A 26,431-nucleotide genomic window follows, 5' to 3' on the forward strand; every position below is an offset into this window, starting at 1 on the left:
CTCGTCAAGATAGTGCATAGTCCCATGGCAGGCTGTGGCGAAGCGTTGGAACGCTCAGCTCAGCTCAGCCGACCCGTCTAACCTCCGTACTCGAACATGACACTTGTTCGCTAACGGACGCGCGGCACGGTCCTTGCTCGACACGTCAACGATTTTTGTCTCTTTTGAAAAAAAGCCTCTTTCCCTTCCACGTCCTTGTTCCGGTGGCCTCTCGTGCATACGATGCGTATATTCCACGCTCGTTTTCCCCCCATACGTTTTACGGTACAAACATGTATCGATTGCATCCCCCTGCGCCTTTGGACAGGGAATTTCTTTCGCTGTACCACAACTGCATAGCGAGGAGTTTGAATCGGGTACCTTTTGTACATTGCTAACTTTTGGTGAGGAGCTTTCTCCATCTCCATGGCGTTTTTGGGGAGCTCTATTGAGCGAGATGGGCGTGAGACAAGTGCAAGCTTTCGTCCTAGTTTGGGATGCTGGTTTCAGGCAGCTTGCATATCGACTCGTTGCTCTCCTGGGAGGATTTTATGATGCACATCTTAGGAAAACATGTAGTTTTACATAGGCGACGAGCAAGAAGAATGCCGTGTCTCTGATTCTGTATGACCCATACGAGCCTCGTGTGAGAAGTGAAACCATGGCTTAGCTACATGAGAGTCGACCAGGACAGTTTGTTGGCTGACTGGGTTTCACAAGGTTGGCCATGTCAGACACATTGCACACGTTCCACGACAAGTAAGCCAGTGAGACGCTTATAACCAATCCATAGTCGACCCCGCTTCATGGATACGGAGTAGATCGTTTTCGGTGAGTTGTAACAAACACATTTTAACAGAGGCATACACTATCTCGTATTGCCTAAACTTGGCAACACAAAACACTGCAACTTCCTTCACGGTAGGTTTTGCCAAGTACATCGTAGAAAGAACAAATTTCTTCGCACGTTAACAAGGCGGTGTGACACTTGGCCAGAAAGGGAAAATAGAAACAGGGCGGATTGAACATGTTGACTGGGTATGAATTCATCTATGATTCGTCCTATCGTCTCAGCCTAGCGCGACGATAGCGTCACGTTTGCTGGCAAAGCAACAGCCCGACAATTGCGTACTCGCATCCGGCGAATCAACACATATCTCATCTCGATTCGCAGCAAGAGCTGGGAAGAAAGACATGTAAGGACAGGAAGCATGAGGCTTTCGCTCAAGGCTTGCAGCGGCCGAAGTAGCGGGGGTACAGGCAGCAGTCGCGGACGGTGTGCTGCTTGCAGAGCCAAGCGAGGAAGCGCTCGAGACCAAGACCGTAACCACCGTGAGGAGAAGAACCGTACCTAGGAATTGTGTTAGCAAGTCTTCGATTGGTTTAAAAATGGGCGATGGGTCACTTACTTCCTCTGGTCAGTGTACCAGTAGTACGCCGCAGGATCGATGCCTTCCCTTCCATACGCAGCCATCAACTCATCATAGTTGTCCATCCTCATGCTACCTCCAACAATTTCACCAACACCGGGCATCAAGCAGTCTACACTCTCAGTCACCCTTGCGTCGTCCTTGTCTTTCAGCATGTAGAAGGCCTTGATCTCGGCAGGGAAATGAGTGAGGAAAATGGGCTTGTTGATGATATCTGTCATGCGACGCTCAGCAGCCTCGGCGATATCGTCACCGAATTTGTGCGGCTCGCCATCTTCGTTGGGGATCCCGTGCTCAACGAGCCAGTCTATGGCGTCCTGGTACTTCATGCGCTTGAAAGGTCGCTCTGGTACCTGGAACTCGGGGTTGAGATCCATGATGTATTGCTTGATGACAGGGTCAGCCATGGTAGTTTCCAGGACACGGCACATGACTTCCTCCAGGTGGTTCAGTAGATCGTCAAAGTTGATGTAGTCGAGCTCGGCTTCGACGTGCGTGTACTCAGCCAGATGGCGACGTGTCAGTGACTTCTCTGCACGGAAAGACTTTTCGATACAGTAGACGTCACCCATGGATGGAAGACAGGTCTCAAGGTAGAGCTGAGACGACTGGGTAAGGTAGGCCTCCTCGTTGTAGTAGCCGAATTTGAAGAGCGTAGAACCACCCTCGACCTGAGTTTGGACGAGCGCTGGCGGGCTGACCTTGCGTAATCGGAGCTCCTTGTAGACCTGGTTGAATGCAAACTCGACAGCATCACGAACGATCAAGACCTTGGACGCTGTCTCTCCGCGCATAGTGAGGTGTCGCAGATCCAATAGTGTCGCGTGCTCAGTGTCCTTTGATACCCTGTTGGTGATGGCGTCGTCGCCACCCGCAGCCTTCCATCCATCGTGGATCTTGTAGTAATCGACGTGCAGTTCGCGGTTGTTGGGTGCGTGTGCGCCCTCGGGGATCTTTCTCAGCTCTCCGAAAACCTCCATGCTAGTCTCGCGGGTCAAAGTAAGGGCGTCGTACGTCTTTGCCAGCTTGCCGGTGAAGATGAGCTGCATTTGGCCGTAGCCATCTCTTAATGTGACGAACATGACATCCTTTTGTCTTCGCTCACGATGTACGCGACCGAAAACGCGTACTCGTGTGCCCTTTGTGTCCTTGCCATCTCCCAGTGTAATCTTCTTCGAGTCGGTGTCGTCGAGCTTGATCCTGATGGGCTGCGGCAAGCTCTTGTCCTCTTCCAAGACAATCTTCTTGGCTTCATCCAATACCTTGTTGCGGTCATGCTCCTCCTTCATGCGCTGTGCAAGTAGTTGTTGGTCCTTCTCCTGCTTCTTCTTCTGTGTCTTCGCGTAGTTGACTGCCTTCTTCATGGCCGACTTGGCAACTTCTTTCCATTCTAACCTCGATGTCGCGTCGGCGCCTTCTGCGACCTCGCCAGTGACACTCTTGCGGGTAAGGAACTTTGCCGTCTCGCCGCGGGTGAGGACAGCGTATCCGAGTGATTTGTAGGGCAGTGATTCGTCGCCAGTCTGTTCTGGGATGTCGTGACCGACATCTTCGTCGATATAGTAGGTGGCTTCGGCCATGGTTGCGGTATTTGGAGTCTCGAGTTGTGTTCAATGGGTCGTTGTGCTCTGAAATGTTTTGAGCCGCGGGGTGACTCAAGATAGGCCGCGGGGCTTGAGTCGAGACAACCCCTCCCTCCAACAATGCTCCGTGCGCGCCTATGTGAAGCGCTCCATGTATCGATAAGACACACACTTTTAACGCCGCGTCCTTATCTGTCGGTGAAGAGTCATATCAATGCGACTTATATAAAGTTCGAAATACTAACCCTGCCTATTTATTCGTCGTGAGAAGAATACCTAATCGTTACCCGTGCCCAGCTGGAACCTAATGCTTCCACAAAGGCTTACATCGCACACATCGTACGTGACCGTCTTAAATTGATGCTATGATTCACAAGACCTAGGCTTCACACATGTAGTGAAGAAAATTCTGGATATATGAGTACATCTGAACACGAAATAAATGCATTGGGTATTGCAAACCGAGGCCGCTCTAATTCCGCGCTGACAAACGGGGTAACCTCTGATGGATACTGTTCATCGTTATATCGTATATAGTAGTTACTTGGTCACACCGAGAAAACCGAATTTTCTATCTTTGTATAATACTTGACCAAACAATGGCGGATCCCAATCTCTACAAGTATGAGTCCCCTCTGAAGGGCTATGAAGGCCTCGAGCCACTACCAAAGTACGTTTTTCCTCGGCATTCTTTCTGTGTCACCTGGCGATCACCATGGTTTTTCTGATTGAGATCAGTGCTAATACCTTGAAGCGAAAAGGCCACGGACGGGAAGTCGTATATAAACCCACCAGCCGAGAAGAAGAGCGAGTCGTACAAGTCTTTCGTAGCTCCAATAGACAACGGCATCCGTGGAGGCTTCGAGTAGGTGGTGACATGGAAAGTTAATTGCTGCCATGTCTGACAACATCCAGCGTTCACGTTTACTTCCTCCAAACCGACCAAGAAGAGGTCAAGTTCGCCAACGAGCTGTGGGAACGGATACGGCGCGAATGTGAGCACAATGTTCATATACTTGACTTGCACATATGCTAACAGAACATGAGTCCCTGAGCTACGCATCTACCGAGTATGGGATCGACCTCTTGGTCCTCATCCTGTTGCCATGTTTGAGGTCAACATATTTACACCCGGTACATGTGACGACTGTCCATATCCGAACCTATACTGACGATTGGCAGAACAATTCGGAGCTTTCATTCCGTGGCTCGTGATCAACAGGGGGCCATTATCGGCTCTCATTCATCCTAATACTGACGATGAGTTGAGAGATCACACCCAAAGAGCGACGTGGATGGGACAACCGCTTCCTTTGAGTACAAAGATGTTCAAACAAACGTAAGAGAAACTGCAAGGGCAAACGTGCAGATAGTGAAGTATAGATATGATTTGGTAGTGTCTTCTGGTGCGCCTCACTCCATTCGGGTCTCTAGCGCTCGGAGAACCATGTTCTGCTGAACCTCCTCAAATAAGCCATTATTGTGACTTGTTTCAGCAGCCTCCTCCAGTGGTATACTCGTGATACTGCCCGAGTCCTCAAGACTGATCAATCGATGTATTCATGACACCGAAGTGCTTCTTGCGCGTGTAATGGTATCGTAATGCCCGAAAGTCCTCATACTTTGGTCTCGCCCTTCTTCTTCTTCTTGGTCTTCTTCGCCTTCTTCTTATCTCGCTTCTTCAGTCCGCTCATGCCAACCTTGCAAGCCTCGGCATACCGTGCATAGAATCCATCCAACTCATCTGGCTTGACCACGGTGCTCAGCTCTATCTTAGGGATATCTTCTCTGTCGGTACCCGCTTTCTTGCTGCTCTTGTTGTTGTGTGCGCGAATCAAGACAGGTAATGGCTCCTCAGGATGTGTGTCCCATAAGGGATCGTCGGCGACTTTGCTGGCTGGAGGTGGTATGGCAGAAGTGTCGAATGTCATGCGCTTCTGTACTAGGTAGACGCTGCCGTGGCCTTTGGTGCGCGTGTACTCGAAGAGATTGGCGAGTCGAGTGAAGAACTGTCAAGGTCAGTACATGATGGGCTGTCACCAACTCATGGTTTGTACCTCGTCGTTGCTTAGGTGATCTCGCCCCATAGTGAAAGTTGTGTTCTATATTATGCGCGCCATGTAGTAGGTCGCATAGTGGGATGCCCGCGGCCGTGCTGTGGAGCGGAGACGCGGGGAAATCTCTCACCCAAACTCCGACTTTACGAACTTTTTTGCGACCCTACCGTCTCGACCATCTCAATATGCGCCCAACCTTCGGAGGGCCCAAACTGCCCGTTGAGCTGCGAAATCAGCTTGGAGGTGTGTTCGATATACTCTAACAATGTTCTATTATTGATATCAGCAGATCCGGCCAACAACAAGCGACGAAACGGTCCTCGCAATGGGCCACCGAATCGCAAAGACAAGCGCAAGGCCGATCGCATAGAGAAGAAACGTCAAAACAAGCAGGTTAGAAGACCAGCACCATCGCATCCACACAATGGTCGGGGACCACGCCGCGAACCCGAATCGGACGACGATGAGGAGGAAGAGGAAATAGATTGGGACAACATCGAATCCGACGCTACACCACCCCCGATAACTGCGAAAGAGTCGCCCAAACCGCTGAAAAGCATTCTCAAGGCAAAACCATCACAGCCCGAAGAAGCGTCACTGCCACCTGCGAAGCTATCGCGCGCTGCTCGGGAGAAATTGGCGCAAGATGATGCTGAGATTGCCAAGTTAGAGAAGAGGCTAGGCGTGAAGAGCAAAAAGAGATCCAAGGGGGCAGAAGATGGTCTGGACGACATATTTGGCGACCTTGGAGATTTCAGTGACGACGAGGATGTACAACCTACAAAGAGGAAGAGGGACGAGGACAACGATTGGCTCGCAAGCAAGAGGCGGAAGGCCCTGGGTCAAGAGTCGAGTGAGGAAGAGGACAGCGAGTCGGAAGGTTCGGAGTCTGATGATGACTTAGACCTGGAAGAGACAGGCTTCGACGAGGATGAAGAGACAGAGGATGGTTCGGATGACGATCTAGGCTCAGAGGAGGACGACATGGAAGACGAGGAGCCCGAACAACCACGCATACGAGAGAATCCATACGTCGCCCCTGTAGCGCCAAATGCCCAACCAACCAAGTACATACCGCCTGCGCTGAGAGCACCCCCTTCGTCAGACACTGAGGCTTTGCTACGTCTCAAAAGGCAAATTCAGGGTCTCTTCAACAGGCTCTCAGAGGCCAACATATTGTCAATTCTACGCGATATCGAGAACATATATCAGAACAACCCTCGCGGCTATGTCAACAATACACTGGTTGACCTACTCGCGGGCATGTTGTCGGACCCGACAGCTCTCCTGGACACCTTTGTGAACTTGCACGCTGGTTTCATCGCTGCGGTGTACAAGGTTATCGGACCCGACTTTGGTGCACAAATAGTGGAACGCATCGTCGCAGAGTTCGATCAACACTATCAGGCCAACAAAGACGGCAATGGAAAACAGACATCGAACCTGATATCCTTGGTAGCGGAGCTGTATACCTTTCAGGTTATTGGTAGTAACATCGTCTTTGACTACATCCGATTCTTCCTTGACGAGCTCACGGAGATCAACACTGAACTTTTACTGAGAATCGTCAGGGCAGCTGGCCCACAACTGCGGCAGGACGACCCGACTTCGCTTAAAGACATTGTTGTCTTACTGCAGAAGTCTGTGGCAAAGGTTGGACAGAGCAACCTGCCGGTTCGAACAAAGTTTATGATCGAAACGATCAATGATCTCAAAAACAACAAGATGAAGACGGGTATAGCCTCCTCCGCAATTTCTAGAGAGCATACGATACGCATGAAGAAGCAGTTGGGCACTCTGAACTCAAGGAACCTCAAAGCAACTGAGCCACTACGCGTTGGTCTCAAGGATATCAAGGACACGGAGAAGAGAGGCAAATGGTGGCTTGTAGGCGCGAGTTGGCGTAATGAACCAGGCAACGAGGAGAAACCCGAGGAGCCAAAAGGAGCTGGCAAGACTACAGCAAAAATCGATATGGAAGACGAAGACAGCGAAGTCGACCTCGTACAACTTGCTCGCGAACACCGCATGAATACGGATATTCGGCGTGCCATCTTCGTCTCCATCATGTCTGCTAGCGACTTCAAAGACGCCCAAATACGCCTGAACAAGCTCAACCTCAAAAGATCCCAAGAGGCAGAGATTCCACGAGTCATTGTCCACTGTGCAGGCGCTGAGAAGACGTACAATCCATACTACACAGTCCTTGCCCGGAAGGTCTGTTCGGACCATAAGACACGGAAGAGTTTCCAGTTTGCGCTCTGGGATATATTCAAGAGCCTAGGAGAGAAGCAAGATGGTGCAGATGACTCTGATGATGACGATAACGACGCGGGTGGCGACACGTCTCTGCGAAAGCTGGTTAATCAAGGCAAACTGTACGGCACACTAATTGGACGGAAAGCTTTGCCCATCACTTCTCTCAAGAACCTCAACTTCCCGTACTTGCAGCCCAAAACCAGGACTTTTGTCGAGGTTCTGTTAGTGACTACAATCCTGGAGTCGCTAAAGGTGTCCAAGTCAAAGGACAAGCGAGATGAGCGGGCAGTACGCGAAGTGTTTGTGGAGGTAGACCAGGCTCCCGAGATGATTGCTGGGCTGCAGTTTTTCCTGAAGAAGGCTGTCAGCAAGACGGAGATTGTCGAGCAGGCAGAAAAAGAAACTGTCCGATGGGCTTGCAAGTCGATCATGGACATGTTGACGAGAGTATTGGCCACAACCACATTGCAGGAAGATTGAAGGGATGGGAAGGAGTAGGCCGTTCACTATTACATATCGCTAGAATACCCTCTGTTTTGCCATGTACAGTAATGCGAAACCCATTTTGCCGCGACAGTTGGACGAAGATGTTACGGAGTAGATATGAGGCACTTTGTCAGCTTGGCGCCACCCTTGACCCTACAGAAGCCGCATAGACCTTCCCGGCCGAGCTCCGCAAAAAGCTCAACTACATCTCCCATCCCACGCCCCATCCATTGACGCCTGTCATCCCCGCCGTACACTTCACGGCTTCTCTTGGTAGCGATTCCTTCGGTAGTCTCCACCATGTTCCGCTCACTGGCACCCCGCGCCATCCAAAGGGCGACGCGGCCCGTCTCCCAAAAGACATTTTGCGCATCAAACATCTACTTCCAGAACCGGTTACGACGAGGCTATGCATCGGAAGCTGGTAAGTCGCATTGCTGCGAGCCTTTGGACAGAGCCATGTACTGATTGCTGGGCAGAGGACAAGGACCTAGTCATCATCGGTGGTGGTGTCGCAGGCTATGTCGCAGCCATCAAGGCAGGACAGGCGGGCATGAAGGTCAGCGAACACCAACCTAGAGATTCGATGGTCAGGAGAGCTGACATGTAGCGATAGGTCACCTGTATCGAAAAGCGTGGCTCCCTCGGTGGAACCTGCCTGAACGTCGGCTGCATTCCCTCAAAATCGCTCCTCAACAACTCGCATCTTTACCACCAGATCCTCCACGACACAAAGGGCCGCGGTATCGAGGTCAACGATGTCAAGCTCAACCTCCCCGCCATGATGAAGGCAAAGGACACCTCCGTGTCCGGTCTCACCAAGGGAATTGAGTTCCTCTTCAAGAAGAACAACGTTGAGTACATCAAAGGAACCGGTGCGTTCCAGGACGAACACACTGTTGCTGTCAACCTGGTTGAAGGTGGTGAGACCACCGTCCGCGGCAAGAACATCCTCATTGCCACTGGCTCTGAGGCTACACCCTTCCCTGGCTTGACCATCGATGAGCAGAAGGTTATCACAAGCACTGGCGCTATTGCGCTCCAAGAAGTGCCAAAGAAGATGACCGTCATTGGCGGTGGTATCATTGGACTCGAGATGGTAGGAACAATCTTCTGATTCGCACGGCATTTCTAACCATTTATAGGCCTCCGTATGGTCGCGTCTCGGTTCAGAGGTCACCGTTGTCGAGTTCCTGGGCCAAATCGGTGGCCCTGGTATGGACAACGAAATCGCCAAGCAGACCCAAAAGATCCTACAAAAGCAGGGTCTGAAGTTCAAGCTCAACACCAAGGTTACTGCAGGTGAGGTTCACGACGCTGGCGTCAAGGTCAGCGTTGAAGCCGCAAAGGGTGGAAAGGAGGAGAGCGTAAGTTCAGCGCAAGCAATCGGGCTCAGAAACATTGTTAACAGTTATAGCTCGACGCTGACGTCGTTCTCGTTGCCATCGGACGCCGCCCGTACACCTCTGGTCTTGGTCTGGACAACATTAACCTCGAGACCGACGACAGGGGCCGCCTGATCATCGACCAGGAGTACCGCACCAAGATTCCCCACATTCGCGCTATTGGAGACTGCACATTCGGACCTATGCTTGCCCACAAGGCCGAGGAGGAGGCTGTCGCTGCCATTGAATACATCCACAAGGGTCACGGTCACGTAAACTACGGCGCCATTCCTTCTGTCATGTACACGCACCCCGAGGTCGCCTGGGTTGGACAGAACGAGCAGGAACTCAAGGAGGCTGGTATCAAGTACAAGAACGGAACCTTCCCCTTCTCCGCCAACTCAAGAGCCAAGACCAACCTCGACACTGAGGGTATGGTCAAGTTCCTCGCAGACGCTCAGACTGACCGGATATTGGGTATCCACATCATTGGACCCAACGCCGGTGAGATGATTGCTGAGGGTACCCTTGCTCTAGAGTACGGTGCCAGCTCAGAGGGTGAGTCAAAACACGGTTCCTTATTTCTTGGCAGAATACTAACAATATCGCAGATATTGCCCGAACATGTCACGCTCATCCTACCCTCGCTGAGGCGTTCAAGGAGGCTGCTATGGCCACCTACGACAAGGCTGTTCACTACTAGATTCCCCCGTTTTGGTCCGGCTTTCCTTTATGCATCAGCGATATGATGTTCGAGCTCTCAAGCACGCGAGCAGGGAGTTGTGAATAGTATTTTGTAGAATATATCTGATGCGTCATGCTTGCCAATTACATGTTCGGGAATGATGTGCATGTAATGTGGAGCCGATAAGGCTGAGAACCCCTGCTAGTGGCGTTTTGTCGCGTGCACGTAACGCGTACCGCGATCTGAAATGTTGATGTCAATTACACCCGCTTCGGACCGTTTTCACCCAAATCACTACTCCCACACAGGACGCCATGAGTAACGACGAGGTTGAACAGCGCTGCACTGAACTACGACACGAATTGAAGGCCTGGGAAAAGAAGTTCGCTGCAGAGAACAATGGCCAAAAGGCGGGACGCGATGATATCAAGGCCAATGCCGAGATCTGTACGTATAGAACATTCCCGGTCCCGCCACTGTTATGCTGAACATAGGTAGCGCAAATGTACAAAGAGTACAACAAGCTACGGGTACGATTATCAAGCAAAGCAGCACCACAGACCCCCTCGAAACGAGCCCCAAGCCGAAAAGCGAGCCTCGATGTCGAACGCACACCAAAAGCCGCACCCAAGCCCACCGTCTCCACGCCGATGAAGAGGAAACGAGAGGATGACGATGCAGTAGAGAACGCAGACCTAGCAGCCGAGCTTCTCTCGCCACAAGGACCCAACGTCATAGGACCTACGCCCCAACGCGATGGCATAGTTCTAGGTCTCTTCGACATGCTCCCGTCGGGCACGCCGAGCAAACCGAGGACTGTTCTAGGAGACGTAGGATTGAATGTGCCACAAACACCGAGTAGGAAGTTCCAAGATGCAGCAAGCGAGACGTCACTAGAGTCAAGAGCTAGAGGAGAGCGGACACCACTGTCGGCGGGGAAGCGATTTATTCTGAATCAGTTCGTCACACCAAAGAAGAGAAGGTTAGACGAGGAGGGTACACCATCGTCCACGACACGAGGCCTAGCTACACCTGCGTTCCTGAGGAGAGACAACGTGCTGAGTGCTATCGATGAGGATGAGGAGGAGCCCATATCACGGCCGGCACCTTGGATGCGACGCGGACTTGGTCGCAGTCTGAGTTCCATGATACAAGCTATGAGGAAAGACGAGGATGACAAACTCGACGAAGAGGCCGACATCATGCGCGAACTGGAAATGGAAGAAGAAGGCATCGCCGTGCCCAGGAAACCTAGAGCGCCACAGATCTTGATCGAAGACAGCCAGGCGGCAATGCCCCTAGGGCCAGACCGAGGTCTTGAGTCTGACGAAGACAGCGACGAAGAACCAGAACTCGGCCCTGACGGCAAGCCACGAAGGGTTTGGAAGAAGAAGGGCTTGAAGAGGCAGACACGGCGGGTGATAAGTAAGATGTGCTGTTTCCGTTAAATCTGCTATTCCACTAACAGTTTCCAGTGCGCCCGAACATCGTAAAGCCCAAACCGACGCCAGCACTACAGGTACAGGACGAGCCAGAGGGAGAGCAAGCAGGGGTGCCGGAAACTCAAGTGCCGGCAGGTTTAGAAGACGAGTTTGGCTCAGATTTGGACGGGGACTCGGACTACGCGAGTGATGCTTCCCATACCCCGAGGAGACGGAAAGTGCCCGCAAAGAAGCCAGAGCAAACCAAGGAGAAGCCGGCCAAAGAAGGCGTACTGAAGACGGCTGCCCGTAAGATCAAGGCTACGGCAAATGCTAATTACCGGAGGCTCAATATCAAGGGTAAAGCAGGGACTGGTGCAAAGGGGAAGTTTGGAAGGAGGAGATGAGGAGAATGGATCTGATTTGGAGACCTCCTGTCTATGCACCAGTAAGATGTGTGTTGGAACTATTGATCGGTCAAAGCATGGACATGTTCATTTGCTCCGGTACTGTACTCAAGGTAGAAGATATCCACAAAAGTAATCTCTACTGTGACACAACGTAGGGCGTGGCGTGCTGGCTACCCAATCGGTCACGCAAGGCAGAATCTGTATACGCCCAAGACGAGACGTCAGCTGCAGTATCGCGAACACAAGTAGACCAATGCGAAAGCAGACCAGTTGCCAATAGTGATATTCCCACGCTGAGACAATGTGACCGCCTAGGTCATCTGCAGGTATTTGTGCCTGATTCGCGTGGGATGTCAGGCTTATATCTGGGAAAGAGTTCAAACAGTATTTTTGCCCTGACGGACCCATTCAGCGTGTTTGATAACAAGTGAAACAAATGGCATATATTCGTTATCGAACGTTTGAGGGCTATGACACGCCGTGGCGGGCGGTGAGTACGCTAAGCCCAGCACCTCCGACGCCGACGGTCTCCCGACGTAAACCACCGAAGCTTCCACTCGCCGCAACAAGCACCCCAACCACATCACGAATTCAACCCGTCCAGTCCCCTCGTCCAGTCCCCATATCATCGACTTCTACTACTATAACCAAATCATCGCACATCATGGCTGAAAGGGAACTCTCCACCGTGCTCCAGCAGCTCCATCAGACGCTCAAGTCGCACAACTACCAGCAGTCGACATCATTACTAGGCAAAGCCAAGATCGCCCTCCTAAACCTCAACGCCCTCATCCCACAAGAGAAGACACCGCGGAAACATCTCCAGCTTGCCCGTGAGACGCTCGAGCTAGGCGCCATCATCTCCATCCGCCTCAAAGACACCGAGTCCTTTACCCGCTACTTCCAGCAGCTGCAGCCCTTCTACTCTCTGCCAGAGTCTACACTACCCAAGGATGGCAGCAATTCCAGCAAGGTCACGGGTCTATATCTGTTGCTGCTGTTGAGCGAGGGCGACTACGCGGGGTTCCACACACAGCTTGAGACGCTCGAGGTGGCGGCTGCGCAGGCGGGTGCGAAACTTGAGGCTGATCAGTTCATTCAGTATCCGATAAGACTGGAGCAGGCGCTTATGGAGGGAAGCTACGACAAGGTGTGGGTTGAGACAAAGAGCGAGAGGGTGCCTGGCGAGGAGTTTGCGTTGTTTACTGAGGTACGTCACTACTATTATCACACAACACGTCGCATCTTGTATCCGGAACTAGATTGTTTGCTAACACATGCTCAGATTCTCATCGGAACTATCCGTAAGGAAATCGCTTCCTGCAGCGAGCGCGCATACCCCTCCATTCCCGTCTCCGACGCTAAATCTCTCCTCTTCCTCGACTCGGAAGGCAGCGTTGTCAACTTTGCGAAGGAGTCCGGTTGGCTTGTCAAGGATAGTCGGATATACTTCCCTCAACAGGAGGATGAGTACATGAGCCGGGATATTCTGGTTACAAGCGATCAGGTCATCGAGAACACTCTTGGATATGCGAGGGAGCTAGAGACTATTGTCTAAGAGAGTGAGAAGCAAAGAGCCAGTATTAGCGAGAACCGAGGTTTGGTGGAGCAAAGGAGTAGAGCGGTGTACGATACAAGCATCAAGACACATGGAGCACATGGACTAGAGTGTGTAGGCAGCAGGCTATGTGCTCTGCCATAGCCTCACAAGAAGGAGCAATATCAATGACAAAACAAGGATAATGATCATCATCACCACGAATCTTCAGCAACACCTCCTCTTCGCCGCACCTATTCTTCGGTATCGTTGCATACACAGACTGCTGCCTTGACATGACCCCGAGCCAGCGCACATAAAGAGCAAAGGCTAAGTTTTAGGTAAAATGAGAAGATCTCCTCACGTCTCCTGTCCATAACGGAGAAGGGTCAGTCTTTTAGGAGAAAGTATAGATGGTAGCTGAATCTTTTATGATTTCAAGAATGGGATAGGCTGATTCGTTTTCTTAGGGAACACCAGCGAGACAACATAATCATGTTTCCATGTGCATTTTTTAGTCCAGTGTAAAATATTCTTTTGAGACACAAGGGAAGCAATATACAGAACTCTAATACCCCGGGTCTTCATATTTCGCATGCCCCTCGCATACTTATGGTGAACTTTTGGTCTATACATTTGGGAAGTATTGGAGCGTAGGATGCGGATCCCTCGCAGCTTCATGAAGATGTCGTGTAGCTTTTATTTTCCCGCAAAAATGAACGCCAAATCCAAGGCGATTTGATGCTTTCGGACGGACGGATAATTTCGTTGTATACGCTCCATTCTCGAGTGCTAGAGTAGCAAGCCGTGACTGTAGTAGCTAGACTCAGAACATAAATTGCACATCTGTAATTTTGGAAGCAGACATATCATCATGACTGAGGAATCTTGCAGTGAAGAGGAAGGGAAGAGCATATATCATTGAACACTTCTCCGCATATTTTAGTATTGGAGAAAGAAGGGTATGGTCGATGGAATGGAAGCAGACTCGTAGATTGAACATTTTATACTCGGAAGTGTGTAACCTGAATTCCAAAAATTTGTCGTGCAAACATCATGTACGGCTTTTGGGTGAGTTTGACAGGACAAAGCACTAACGATATGAGTATGTTATCATATAAATTGTAGTTTTGTCCAAATATGCATGGTTCATGTATATGGTCAGTAGCCTCTCAATCAAACACAACACCCATACGTCCTTTTGCTTTATGCGTATTCATCAACTCGACCATCTTCGGCACCTCCTCAAGCTTGAACGCCGTCATATGCGGCTTAATATCATGTTTTGCGGAAAATTCAATCGCCTCCCTCATGTTGTAACATGCTAGAGACTGGTCAGCTTCATGTCCTTTTGCGAAGAGCGTGTTTTACTTACTCCCGTTACTCGATCCCTTGATCTGATACTTGCCCAACGCAATATCTAGTCCATTAAACTCAAGCGGCTGCTGCGGAATACCTACAACCATAATCATACCCTGACCGGGTTTAACAATCGCCGGACAATCATCATAAGACTTCTTGGATGCGGTAAAGTTGACGGCTGCATGTACACCACCTCCGGTAAGCTCTACAATCTTCTTCGTGTAGTCTTTGTCCGTCATGGAGTTGAAGGTGTAGTCTGCACCGCATGATTTAGCTTCTTCTATCGCGGCCTCTGTGATGTCGATGCCGATAACTTTGTGGCCCATTGCTTTGGCATATTGAATGCCCATGTGGCCGAGACCGCCACATCCGATTACTGCGAGCCAGGAGCCGGCGGGTAGCTGGCAGTCAGCGATGCCGTGGTAAGCTGTTACGCCTGCGCAGAAGAGGGACGCAGAGGATCTGGGGTCCACTGGAGTAGTAAAGTTAGCATGCCATTAAATGTCCGCTCTCTAATCCGATTGATTTGACTCACGGTTCTCGGGTAATACGATAACCTCCCTAGCATCCACGACTGCATATTCGGCGAAATAACCGTCCGAACTGAATCCTTGCATCTTGGTCTCTCCGGTTTCGCACCATGCGTTGTGCACATTCTTGCAAGAGTAGCATTCGAAGCAGCAGTCGACTGCACAGAGGAAGCCTACAGGGTCGCCCTCCTTGAACTGTCTAGCTACCTCTCCCGAGCCGGTCGACACTACTCTGCCGGTTCCTTCATGGCCAATGGTGACAGGGTTCTTGCCGAGAATAAGACCTTGGTCATTAGGCTCGAAGAGCATGACATCGGAGTGGCAGAGAGACGCGCAGGCGATCTTGACTAAGACCTCATGTTCACGCGGTGTTGGGATGGGCACGTCGTTCAGGTGGAGTTTGTTGTCTCGCGCATCGTACTGTTGCGCACGCATGGTCTTCTCTGGAATCGAACCCATGATGGTGATTAGTTCAAGGAGAAGATGTTGGGTATGTTTCGGGCTGGGTTACGTGTGTAACGTGGGCGTAAATGGTAACCGTTCCTGCAAGCCGAATGGGAAAGAGCAAAGAGAGGGCGGGCAGCGTCGACGAAGCACACGGCAAGGAAGGAAAATTGCGACACGTTGTACGGTGGAGACATGTTGATATGTCTACCTTGTGCAATGGTCGGGAATGCTCTACCGCTGCATGACAGTGGAGTGAGGGTGACCATTCCCGATACCCAAGGAGAAACAACCCCGCGACGCGTAGGCACGACTTCGGGATCAAACACAAGAGAGGGCAAATGTTGGAATGGACATCGTTGATGTATTAGTAGTATTATATCGCTCGAGCGTAACAGATGAATCTAGACTGGGTATACAAAAGGGTATATGCTGGCGAGATGGTAGAGTAAAGCCCATGGCTTTTGGGACAAAAGAAACAATGAAACGGGTATCAAAGATTGCTTGCAGCGTATGCGGAAAGGTGGACTGCAGCCCCGCACCTTCCATCGTCACCATGGCTCGGCAGGCCGGATCTAAACTCCGAGCAGCCTCCGATCATGCATTGGGACCAGGGTATGCGTCGGCAATGCTTCCTTGCTGTCTTCCGCTGGTCGACGTTGTGTTTCGTTCTTTTTCGTAATAATTGGTATCTTGTAAAAAATTGTTTGTGGTGGTCAAACGGGTATCCAAGTCGTCGAAGCGACGTTGCGAATCGGCGCTACGAGGAGTTTCTCGCAGCGACTGCACCTCTCTGCAAAGCCTCGCAATGGTAATGTCCGGACGCAGGCGATGGACGAGCCGACAGAGTGCGTATTTAACGCACCCAGGGTAGGAATCGAGCCCAAACAGCCTTCTTCTTCTGCACGGGCGGCCTCTTTCCAAGATTGGCCATGTATAGGGCGTAGCTTCTCTCCATCTTCTCAAAGGCTTCTGCCTTGGCTTTTTCGCACTCGAGCGGGTCGTGGTCCCAATCAGGGTTGCTTTCTTGAGTGTGGTCGCCGCGGTAGCGAGGAGAAACCGACGGCCAACCAAAATCTCGGACAAGAAGGTCTGTAGGAGGACAAGACATCTCGAACTTTTCGTCAATGACTGACAGGTTCGATAAACTGGAGGAGGAAGAAAGCGACATGGTGATGTAGGTTGTGAGAGGGATGCGCGGATTGCGACGCGTAGGCGACGACTTGATGACGGCCTTGGCTACGTGTTATGTGGGCGATACAAGAAACAGGCCGAAAAGAGAGCGAAGATAGAATTATAGAGAGTGAAGGAGATATTATGGGGTACTATGTCATGGCCCGCTGGCGATGGGTTGGGGTGCGTTGTCGAGAGATGGAAGATGAAGAAAGCCTTGAAAGTTGCGCACCTTGAGATTGCCCGTCAGTGCGCGTCAGGGGCGGTTGGTAGTCAGCGCCACACATTCCATCGAGGCGCACGGCAGCGTCCGACTAGCGACATTGACCTCATTCCGGCTGTGGAACAATGCAAGCCATGACGTGTTAGCTGGAGATCGTCCCTGTGGGTTTAGATTAGCGCACCTATCTAGAACATGCATGCACGTTTCATCCTCTGATTTGCATTGCTACATATATCGCTGCCCTAACATTGCCCATCAATCACTCTACTTCCGTCGCGTAGTCAATGTCTTGTCCAAGTTGAATGCCGCTGATACCAACGCCAGATGGCTAAATGCTTGCGGTGTATTCCCCAGCTGCTCTCCCGAACGCGCAATCTCCTCCGAGTATATGTGTAGATGGTTTCCGAAACTCAGCATGTTTTCGAAAATAGTAACCGCTTGTAACAAGTATTTCTCGTCATACGCGCCAGCCTGCCATCATCAGTAAAAAACAAAATTCAGTGGGGGAACGTATGGCACTTACCCTTGTCAAGGCCTCGACGAGCCAAAACGTGCACATACTAAAAGCGCCTTCCTGCCCGCCTACGCCATCGTCGCTCAGGGCATGGTTGTACCTGTACACCAAACCGGTACTGGTCAGACCGCCCTTCTCAGGAGCCTTGAGTATACGGTCCAGAGTTTTGAGGAAGCGAGGATCAGTCGGAGATATGAAGAAGACCAAAGGCGCAATCAGTACGGCCGAGTCGAGGATATTGTTCGACTCGTAGCTCTGGATGAAGCACTCCAAGTCCGAGTTGTAGCCCTTGTCCATGACCTCTTCATAGATTTCATCGCGAACCCGATACCACTCAGCTCGGTGGGGACACGGAAAGCTCCTCTTGTCCGCCAGACGTAGTGCTCGATCAAGAGCGACCCACAGCATCATCTTGCTGTACACAAAGTTCTGCTTCTTACCGCGTACTTCCCATATTGACATATCTGACTCCTTCCACACGGTGCAGACGTAGTCCGCAATCTCTCGGACTAGAAGCCATTGATCGTACGAGATCGGACGTCCGAATCTGTTCACGAGATAGATTCCATCCATCAGCTCACCGTAAATGTCCAGCTGTACGTGGAAAGCCGCGCCATTGCCGATCCGCACCGGTTGACTGGTCCTATACCCTTCTAGGTGAGGTAGTTCGAGCTCGGGTATGTCTGTGCCGCCCCAGATAGTCATCATGATTGGTAGAGCTCCCTTTCGTGCTTTGGCCTCCTTGACGCGTTGGAAGATGTAGCTTATATAAGCTTCTGCTTCATAACTGAATCCCATCCGGAGGAAGGTGTAGATGGTAAAGGACGCATCACGCACCCACGAGTAGCGGTAATCCCAGTTTCGCGATCCACCAAAGTCTTCAGGCAGGGAGAATGTCGGCGCAGCAACAATGGCTCCGCTGGGCTCAAACGTCAGCATCTTGAGAAACAGCAAACTCCTAGTAACCACCTCCTCCCATCGACCCATGTATTTGCTTTGTCCTATCCACCTAGACCAGTACTTCTGGGTGCTAGTTTGCAACTCTTCGACTTGCTTTGTTTCAATGACGTCTGGACTGTGATCGTCTGCATCGCGTAGGATGAAGGATACAGCCTGGCCTTCTTCCAAGGTGAAAGTAGCCGTAACGCCTATGCCCAGATCATGCGGCTCTAACGACTTTTCGAAAACCACCCTTGGGCATACACGGTCTGGTTCATCCCCACAATCGATCGTCGCGTTGAGCTCCAGGGATAGGTCCTTCGATCTGAAGGTGACTCGCTGTAGACCATGTCCCTTACCCATGTCGACGATCTCGGTAGTGTGCTTGTCTTGCGCATAGTTGAAAGCAGGGAAGATTTCGACGCACACGTCAACTTTGCCCCGCATACATTCTACTCGACGGACCAGCCACTTCTTCAGATCGGGGCGATCAGGCACGTTTCCTGTGTGGTTGCTTGCGATTACACTCGCATGATATTTGGCATCCCAATTCTTGTCGTTTGGCCTCGGGAAGAAGTCCACGACATTCATGACGCCCTCCTCCTTCAGGTAGCGTGTTTGAAGAACATTGCTCACGGGCAGATACTGTTGCTTGGTCGTGCAAGAATCGTCGCCAGTTGGACCTATGGTAAAGTGGCCACCCTTGTTTTTGTCCAGAATCCGGCAGAAAACCGATGGTGAATCAAAGTAAGGCCAGCACATGTAGTCTAGAATTGGGCATACAAAGTCAGCGTGTGTCGGATATACAGCTAGAGTGTGGGATCCACAGACCGATTCCGCCATCTATAGCAACCATAGCACAGGTCCTCATATTTCCAATTAATCCATAGTCTTCGACGGGCATGTATCCATTCGCCGAGCGCCTTGAGGCAGAGGTCTGAATACCTGATGCAACTCTCTTCAGCTTTGGATTCTGCATCTTTTCTTCCTTGTTACTATGCTGTCTGTATAGCTCGGTGCCGCTATCCCTATCCAATGGTAAAGGTGTGCGGGTGATGGATGTGTTGATGACATCCTTGAGAAGCCTGGTGCCGGGCGACCCGGAATCCATTGTGCCATTGGTAGATATGGACATGCTTAGTGCACTAGGCCGGAATAGTTGGATCGTTGCAAAAACTGCTACAAGCGGCAGAGTAGAAGGGGACCGATCAAGTTGTACATATCATCGTGATGCAGTGTATTGGTGTTGGTTCAGCCAATGGATGATCGTATTGTGACGTCAGACGATCTCGCAACCTCCACCTCCACCCACGTCAGATACAGCTATCATGCGCTATCGCACCATCGAATTTTACATATCACGTTCACTTTGTCTAGAATCTTGAAAAACACTCACAGTACCAGCTCTCATCTTTGTATTCTTAGACATCAAACTAAGAGCTGCATCTAGCACTACGATAAGCCTCCTAACCAACCGGTTAACACGCTGGTCTCCAATGATATCATTATGCAAACACTATGACAGATCATAGAGTAGAAGCAGAGAATCATCAGAGCGAAAGTTCTGTTCCATCTTCGGCAGGCTTGATCAGAAAACCACAAGCAGCATCCAAAATGGCAGTCTCGTCGAGCACATCGAAGCAACCGATCCATAGGCCCTTGTCCCACTCACCGCCGATTCCCAACCTCGCTATAACCCTGATGAGCTTGTCTTCTGTGGTAGCGCCAGAGAAGACCTGCACCCCCTCAGGCTTCACAAAGATCTTGCGAAGACCAGGGAGTATTTGGCGCATGTCCGGTACAGGCAGGCTGAGGTTGAAGGAAGAGCCGCCGTAGTTAAAAGTCCGGAACCTGTGAAGCACGTACGGTTCATCGATGGAGATAGCAGTGATAGCACAACGTTGGACGAAAGTGAGCTGCTTGGTAAAGGCCTCAAGTCCACTAGGCGAGCTGGAGTGGAAGTAGTTGTTCTTGTACTGGATGAGCGCAGTCTCGATGTAAAGTTGACGGCATACGCGAGTTACGGTGAAGATTTGAGATACTCGCTCGGTGTCAGTGATTTGTCTATTCGCCTGATGCTGTAGGTCATCCACGTCGTCTCTGCCGCTATCGCCATCGCCATCTACGCCCATAGAGAGTTTCGGTTGGCTAGAGATAGCGAGGCGGAAGATAAGGTGAACATCGGGGCTTGGTTCGAAAGGGCTGGTACTATCGTAGCACTTTATCTCGACGACGACGGTATGTCCTCCGATAGCAAAAGCGAGGATTTTATTGCGAAGCTCGCCCGGAAGACCCAGGAGTGGGGAATGAGTCCTGTTTCGCGCAGCACTATGCGTGTTAGCGATGCGGAGTAGACTATAGACAGAATCTGTTTACTCACATCCGGGTTGCCTCGCAGGCCAGTTCAGCATCGCTTGGTGACATCTTCTTGATAGCGTTGCGCTTCAACAGCTTTGGTAATGGGTGAGATTGTGAGAGTAAGAGATGATCTAGGGAGGAGAGTCTCTGGAATCAAAACGCAAACGCGTGGTGAGCTCAATGCGGCAGGTACCCACATGCCAATCTTGCGTGACTTTTGGCAGAGTCGAGGTGAAGGCAACTTACAAGCCATTACGAAGAAGCTCGTACTTCCCAAGTTGTATCATCGTCACAAAGTATTCCAAAAGTACTTGTTGTGCCTTACAACGATAGAAGCATGGTATAAAACACTGCGAACATCTTTAGGAAAAGTTGTGCATCGTCATAGTGCCGCTGATGGCTCTATTGATCTCACACAAGATTGAGCAAAGAGCCATCTAGTAACGGCGGCCTTGACCAAGCCTCCGCATGTGCATATTTTGCTGAGACAAAGAGTATATGTTTCGTGTTATTACATATGAGGAGTGTTGATGCACAGGCAGGGCAACACAACGCGATCAAATAACTTAATACAATAATCTTAATGCAGGTGATGTTTCGTGTCATATTACGCGCGATAGTGCATCGGTTGACGATGTGTTCGTCATGAAGAGCGTGGGATGTCGTTGTGATAGTTACAGTCTGACTCGGCCATTGTTCGCGTACGATGCACAAATTCTTGTACGAACAAGTTATCAGATGAATACTTCGTATTCGTAATGCCATTGAGAACGTGTTGCGTACCATTTTATCGTGATATGACAATGACGTCACGACATTTGGAATGTAAGAACGCCAACCAGCCGATACTCCGAAACGTCACATGTGGTAATTGCAAACATGTGAGTGGTATGCCAGGCGGAAAGTTGTCAAATACAAGCTCCTAAATTCTTTCTCTTGTACTCAACCTAACATTACTTGTACGCCAACATATCCCTACAACTCTAGAGACCATCATGCAATCAGTTCTCCACAAGATCGTCGGCCCTAAAGAGGTTCATCCGGAGAACCTCGAAGGGCGCGTCGCAGTAGTCACTGGCGGCGCTCTCGGAATCGGGTACCGCTATATCCCTCCCTTCCCCTGCTAGACTCCCGCTAACACTCCTGTAGCTACGAAGTAAGCCGCGCGCTAGCCCTCGCTGGCGTGAAAGTAATTATGGTGAACCGCAAAGAAGAACAAGGCTCCGACGCCATTTCTAGCATCAAGAAAGAAAAGGCGGACGCAGACGTTGAGTGGAAGCATTGTGATATGGGCAGCCTCAAGGAAGTCAAGGAAGTCTTTACCGAGTTGCGCAACTCACTCGAGCGTCTCGACTTCCTCGTCCTTTCCGCGGGAATCAACACGAACCAATTTGGGAAGGACGCCGATGGTATCGATCGTCACTTTGGCGTGAACTACCTAGGTCACTTTTATGTGTGCAACCAGCTATGGCCGGTGCTTCGCAAGACAGGAAAAATGGGTACCAAGCCCGCACCAAGGGTCGTCTTTGAGTCAAGTGAGATGCATCGCACAGCGCCACCAGATGTGCACTTCGCGAGCATGGACGAGATAAACGATAGCTCCATGGACCCCACACGACTGTATGGACGCACTAAGCTGGCTATGATCCTGTGTGTGAAGTTCGGCCTACGAGACCGTGTCATTAAGCCTAATGGTGATAACGTATACGCTCTCGCTGTACACCCAGGCGCAGTCAATACGGCTATGCAGCAGCAGTGGAAAGACGCATATCCGGGCATTACCGGCAAGCTGTTGTCGAATGCCATGCTCTTTGCCGGCCGGGACGTTGAGCAAGGGTCCTACAGTGCGCTTTGGGCATGTACAGCGGACGAGATCGAGGAGAAGAACATGAACGGATTTTACTTCAACGATCCTGTAAGTCACCTTTGGTTTTGGATGCATGTTTCCTGTTGAACCTATTGACTAACATGTAGTTGCAGGGCCAACCAGGCAAAGAGACTTCCCAAGCCAGCGACGAGAACCTTGGTGCTGCGCTGTGGGATTTAAGTGAGCGAATCATCAAAGACAAGCTGGGCGAGGATGCGCTTGTTGACTGGGCTGCGAAGGAGTAGAAGCGCGAAATTCAGTATGGCGAGCGCAGCTCCACCTACGTTCATCTCAATCTGGGACGAGTAATGATTAATGTAAACATTGTAATATTCGATATCCTATGAAAGTCCACGACACCCCCTAGGAGTGTTGATTGTGTCATAATACCCTCAATCCACAAGTCCAGGAGACATATGGCCAATTGCCCCGTGGAAGCCATTCCGACTTGTCTCCAAAAAGGTCTGGTCAATCTGTCCGACCGTTGTTCAATGAAACCACAGCATCAGATAGCTCTCGGCAGAACGAAGACTCCTGAATTTCTAGATCCTGGAGCAGAATGGAATTGTAATTGACGATCGACACTATCGCCTTCCGCAGATCCATCGCACTCTCGGAAAGATATTCGTAAATGAACAAGATTGCATCAATCATCTCTGGATGCGCATGATAATATTGGGCTGCCTCCTTAAACCTCTGGGTGCAGAGTGCTTGAAGATCAGGTACCGAATACTTATCTGCTACTTCCCAGAGCTGGAGTTGTAGCAACATATGGCGAGGTATTTGTCTGTCGTAGAGCGCGAGCCCTGAACCGCTTGGTATGCTTGGAACGACGCGCTGTCGTTTCAGTGACGTAATATCTGGTCGTGTTTTGTCTAGAGTTGAGAGCATCTGCTTGTTCGAGCTGTGTGATGATGTAACGCCGGCATTCGGCGGTGAATGTGTGGAGAACGGGCTCGATATGTTATCACCACTGTGTGGGCCATATCTGTCTATATTTTCGCAACTCGCGTACAGGTTTCTACCGTGCGCCCTGACCTACATCAAAGATTCTGCGCTCGTGTCAGGTTTCCAGAAAGTGGGATGGTAATCGGCGTTGTGAAGGAACCCAGTCATGATATCGACCATGTCGGGAGCGTCACCATGAAGTGCTATTACTCCTTCGGATGCCTCCGTCCCGAACTTTGATGCACGCCTAAGGTATTCCGAGAAAGGAGAAATAACATCGATGTCAACACTATAACTTTCGGCACCAGACGTTATCGTAAAACTGGGCGTCATGTTTCTGAAGTGTAACCAACCCGCGTAGAAGTTGAGGTCTGGGCGGGTAGGTTTGATCGGAGGCGAGCGAGGGGAAACACTCATTGGTAAAGTGATTCTACTCTGTTCTTGCTGCAGTATTGACGCGCGCGAAAAAGCTTTGACAAACAGACAGAGCTCTCACTTTGCCCCGTGCAAACACCATGATAACCTTGCTTTGTGTCTTCCGCACGTACTCTGGTTCGATTCGAAAGGCGGTCATTGCATTAGGTGACAGAACGTGGTTACCGCACGTCCCACGCAGAAAGCCTAAGATGACATCGTGGCAACTCGAGGAGACCGTAACCGTGCTGTTTTGTGGCCACTAGAAACATGACCGGATCGGCTAGTGACACGAGCATGTCTGGAAACGAGGCAGTGTTGAGTAGACATGGCGGCATTGGTGTACATGGTCGTAACTGCGATACACGATCGTCCTTCGGATCATAATTCCTGGAGAGGAAGAAGATCTCACTTCGAGCTCCTTCTTCCAAAGCTCCAACTGGATTTCCTAGTCCTCTCCTGTGGAGGGCTTTGCTTTAGCTTCTTCCTGAAAGCAATGATAGCTTTAGTCTTCTTCAACTGGTCCCTGTTCCGTTCTAGTATCGCCGTCTCGTCCACCCCTATATCGAGCAGGAGGTTAACGAAGTCGTCTTGTTTGTTTGTGAGAGCGTGATCGAGTACGGATGCGGGTTCGGTGTCTTTAGCGTGGATATCCCCGCCGAAAGCGAGTAGAATGCGGGCAAGTTCGACATAGCCGCGCATGGCTGCGAGGTGAAGGGGGGTACGTTTGTGGTCTCCCAGAATGTTTACGAGCGTGCTAGGCTCGGGATGCTGCTCCAACATCGAATGGATCTTCTCAATCAGAACAGAATCGTCTTTGCATCGCAACACTGTTTTGTGGAAGTCCCTCCAATCTTCGCTTGGATTTGAGGTGGCGGGTGTTTGGGCTGAGAGAAGGCTTTCGTCATCGTCGGATTGAACCAGAAGAGCTTTCGAAGACGAGGAGGAGACGGAGGGACGCGAGCGTGAGGTCGTGGTTGAGTCTCTACGGATGTTTGTTGGCTCTAAAATAGTATCCGTATTTGAGAGCCATCTCTCAAGTGCGCTGAGATTTTCTTGAGTGGGTTGACGCTCGTTTCTGCCTTGAATTATAGGTGGCTGCTTGCGGCTGTCAGCAAAAGTTGCTTAATAATAGTGGTTATCATTCAACCTACTGCTGCCATAGATTCCGAAGCGCGGCGCATATGGGTTAACTCACTAAAATATAATGTTAGGAATGTAAGGATTGATAGTAGGTTTGTACGAACAGATGCGACCAAGCTCCAGTGATTAGACCAAGGTCCGTCAGGTATTGCCGTATATCATCGATGGCAGCCTCGATATCTTTAGCTACTGCGTCCATCTTAAGTTTCAGGGAGATCTTGTCGGCTAAGGTCTCCGTGCTGAGAGCTTTTAGTTCTGATATCCTGGGCTTGATATCTCGAAAACGTTTGCGACATTGCGTGATCTTCCCACGTACACGAAGTGACGCTTCACTAGCACCATCAGGCTCGGCTTGCTGATATGTTGAGTTGAGAAAACAGACCACTTCATGCAAGTCTGTAACTTTGTCGGCAAGCCGGTCGACTGATTGGTCTATTTCCCGCACCGCGCCAATATAGGTTTTGCATTCTTTGACGACAGCGACCCCAAGCAGTGCGATGGTAATTATGCTTGAAATCGGCTCGGCCATTGTCGCTTCGGCTTCGTAACTGTTATCAAGATCCGCTTTAAAGTGGATCGTCAGATGGGGTTATGGTCTTTCACAAGGATGCCACCAAATATGTGCACGCGAAAGTGCAACGAGTTTTACGGATGTGGTATTGATTTTACCTAGAGAATGCATGTCGTGAGGCGGCTCAAGGATGGAGGAGGGGCGGAGCAGAACGCGTGGAGCCTGATCGTGACCAGCGACGAATCGAGGGACGGGTAATGTGAGAAGCACGTGTAAGATGGGTTGACGTAAGTGTAAAGTATGGAATACTCAAATGCGTCCATGCTGTGCAGGGGTTAGAACGGGTTCGACACGCTAATAGGCAGGGGCAACTTTTGGCCGTACCTGGAGTAAGCGGGGAAGCTGGACTGTGACACTATTACAGATCAAGTAGGCATCCGCTTATGTGCTGTCTGTGTAGATCTACCAGCTGTCCTGCAACAGTATACATTGGTTAGGTCAGCGAGCGTACATAATGTCTTAGATCTTATAGCCTAAATGCTCAGCTTGAACTTCTGCGATCTTGCGTTCACCTACTCAGATGGAGACGCAAGGAGTAGAACGAACGCTCCCGCGTTCACGCATACCTGTTAGGCAAACCCCAAGGCGTTCTACGAGGGAGGAGGCTGAGGAGAAAACAAGGTGTCACCAATAAAACTAAAGTTGCAATATGATGCAATGGCTGGCCTTCGTGCCGAATGCGGGTTAGTAGTGTATGTTTTGATTGGCCATCA

General features: G+C 50.6%; 13 protein-coding genes across 13 annotated transcripts; 6 read left to right on the top strand and 7 right to left on the bottom strand.

Moving 5' to 3' along the window:
- Nucleotides 1-1,203: 1,203 nt before the first annotated feature.
- On the bottom strand, nt 1,204-2,989 carry ALTATR162_LOCUS11163 (uncharacterized protein; the record flags this gene model as incomplete). The annotated part of the gene is made up of 2 exons (XM_043318805.1): nt 1,204-1,330; nt 1,389-2,989. 2 exons carry the CDS (start codon nt 2,987-2,989, stop codon nt 1,204-1,206), a joined length of 1,728 nt encoding a protein of 575 aa, XP_043174740.1.
- A 602-nt stretch (nt 2,990-3,591) lies between these two features.
- Nucleotides 3,592-4,335, top strand: ALTATR162_LOCUS11164 (uncharacterized protein; the record flags this gene model as incomplete). Its single annotated transcript, XM_043318806.1, has 5 exons — nt 3,592-3,662; nt 3,747-3,857; nt 3,908-3,987; nt 4,040-4,126; nt 4,175-4,335. The coding sequence occupies 5 exons, from the start codon at nt 3,592-3,594 to the stop codon at nt 4,333-4,335; spliced, it is 510 nt and encodes a 169-aa protein (XP_043174741.1).
- A 273-nt stretch (nt 4,336-4,608) lies between these two features.
- On the bottom strand, nt 4,609-5,079 carry ALTATR162_LOCUS11165 (uncharacterized protein; the record flags this gene model as incomplete). Its single annotated transcript, XM_043318807.1, has 2 exons — nt 4,609-5,001; nt 5,050-5,079. 2 exons carry the CDS (start codon nt 5,077-5,079, stop codon nt 4,609-4,611), a joined length of 423 nt encoding a protein of 140 aa, XP_043174742.1.
- A 155-nt stretch (nt 5,080-5,234) lies between these two features.
- ALTATR162_LOCUS11166 (uncharacterized protein) lies at nt 5,235-7,788 on the top strand (the record flags this gene model as incomplete). Its single annotated transcript, XM_043318808.1, has 2 exons — nt 5,235-5,292; nt 5,339-7,788. 2 exons carry the CDS (start codon nt 5,235-5,237, stop codon nt 7,786-7,788), a joined length of 2,508 nt encoding a protein of 835 aa, XP_043174743.1.
- A 306-nt stretch (nt 7,789-8,094) lies between these two features.
- On the top strand, nt 8,095-9,882 carry ALTATR162_LOCUS11167 (uncharacterized protein; the record flags this gene model as incomplete). The annotated part of the gene is made up of 6 exons (XM_043318809.1): nt 8,095-8,218; nt 8,274-8,353; nt 8,411-8,893; nt 8,940-9,161; nt 9,212-9,737; nt 9,791-9,882. The coding sequence occupies 6 exons, from the start codon at nt 8,095-8,097 to the stop codon at nt 9,880-9,882; spliced, it is 1,527 nt and encodes a 508-aa protein (XP_043174744.1).
- A 296-nt stretch (nt 9,883-10,178) lies between these two features.
- ALTATR162_LOCUS11168 (uncharacterized protein) lies at nt 10,179-11,692 on the top strand (the record flags this gene model as incomplete). The annotated part of the gene is made up of 3 exons (XM_043318810.1): nt 10,179-10,311; nt 10,363-11,289; nt 11,340-11,692. 3 exons carry the CDS (start codon nt 10,179-10,181, stop codon nt 11,690-11,692), a joined length of 1,413 nt encoding a protein of 470 aa, XP_043174745.1.
- Nucleotides 11,693-12,359: 667 nt separating this feature from the next.
- On the top strand, nt 12,360-13,253 carry ALTATR162_LOCUS11169 (uncharacterized protein; the record flags this gene model as incomplete). The annotated part of the gene is made up of 2 exons (XM_043318811.1): nt 12,360-12,905; nt 12,981-13,253. 2 exons carry the CDS (start codon nt 12,360-12,362, stop codon nt 13,251-13,253), a joined length of 819 nt encoding a protein of 272 aa, XP_043174746.1.
- A 1,151-nt stretch (nt 13,254-14,404) lies between these two features.
- Nucleotides 14,405-15,583, bottom strand: ALTATR162_LOCUS11170 (uncharacterized protein; the record flags this gene model as incomplete). Its single annotated transcript, XM_043318812.1, has 3 exons — nt 14,405-14,556; nt 14,608-15,066; nt 15,130-15,583. 3 exons carry the CDS (start codon nt 15,581-15,583, stop codon nt 14,405-14,407), a joined length of 1,065 nt encoding a protein of 354 aa, XP_043174747.1.
- Nucleotides 15,584-16,424: 841 nt separating this feature from the next.
- On the bottom strand, nt 16,425-16,739 carry ALTATR162_LOCUS11171 (uncharacterized protein; the record flags this gene model as incomplete). The annotated part of the gene is made up of 1 exon (XM_043318813.1): nt 16,425-16,739. One exon carries the CDS (start codon nt 16,737-16,739, stop codon nt 16,425-16,427), a length of 315 nt encoding a protein of 104 aa, XP_043174748.1.
- Nucleotides 16,740-17,228: 489 nt separating this feature from the next.
- ALTATR162_LOCUS11172 (uncharacterized protein) lies at nt 17,229-19,552 on the bottom strand (the record flags this gene model as incomplete). The annotated part of the gene is made up of 3 exons (XM_043318814.1): nt 17,229-17,435; nt 17,488-19,184; nt 19,249-19,552. The coding sequence occupies 3 exons, from the start codon at nt 19,550-19,552 to the stop codon at nt 17,229-17,231; spliced, it is 2,208 nt and encodes a 735-aa protein (XP_043174749.1).
- Nucleotides 19,553-19,967: 415 nt separating this feature from the next.
- Nucleotides 19,968-20,841, bottom strand: ALTATR162_LOCUS11173 (uncharacterized protein; the record flags this gene model as incomplete). Its single annotated transcript, XM_043318815.1, has 2 exons — nt 19,968-20,745; nt 20,798-20,841. The coding sequence occupies 2 exons, from the start codon at nt 20,839-20,841 to the stop codon at nt 19,968-19,970; spliced, it is 822 nt and encodes a 273-aa protein (XP_043174750.1).
- A 929-nt stretch (nt 20,842-21,770) lies between these two features.
- On the top strand, nt 21,771-22,887 carry ALTATR162_LOCUS11174 (uncharacterized protein; the record flags this gene model as incomplete). The annotated part of the gene is made up of 3 exons (XM_043318816.1): nt 21,771-21,871; nt 21,925-22,690; nt 22,750-22,887. 3 exons carry the CDS (start codon nt 21,771-21,773, stop codon nt 22,885-22,887), a joined length of 1,005 nt encoding a protein of 334 aa, XP_043174751.1.
- A 1,525-nt stretch (nt 22,888-24,412) lies between these two features.
- Nucleotides 24,413-25,676, bottom strand: ALTATR162_LOCUS11175 (uncharacterized protein; the record flags this gene model as incomplete). The annotated part of the gene is made up of 3 exons (XM_043318817.1): nt 24,413-25,105; nt 25,159-25,201; nt 25,252-25,676. 3 exons carry the CDS (start codon nt 25,674-25,676, stop codon nt 24,413-24,415), a joined length of 1,161 nt encoding a protein of 386 aa, XP_043174752.1.
- Nucleotides 25,677-26,431: the final 755 nt, after the last annotated feature.

This window comes from Alternaria atra, assembly GCF_907166805.1.
Source record: "Alternaria atra isolate CS162 genome assembly, contig: 35, whole genome shotgun sequence".
Lineage (NCBI taxonomy): Eukaryota > Fungi > Ascomycota > Dothideomycetes > Pleosporales > Pleosporaceae > Alternaria > Alternaria atra.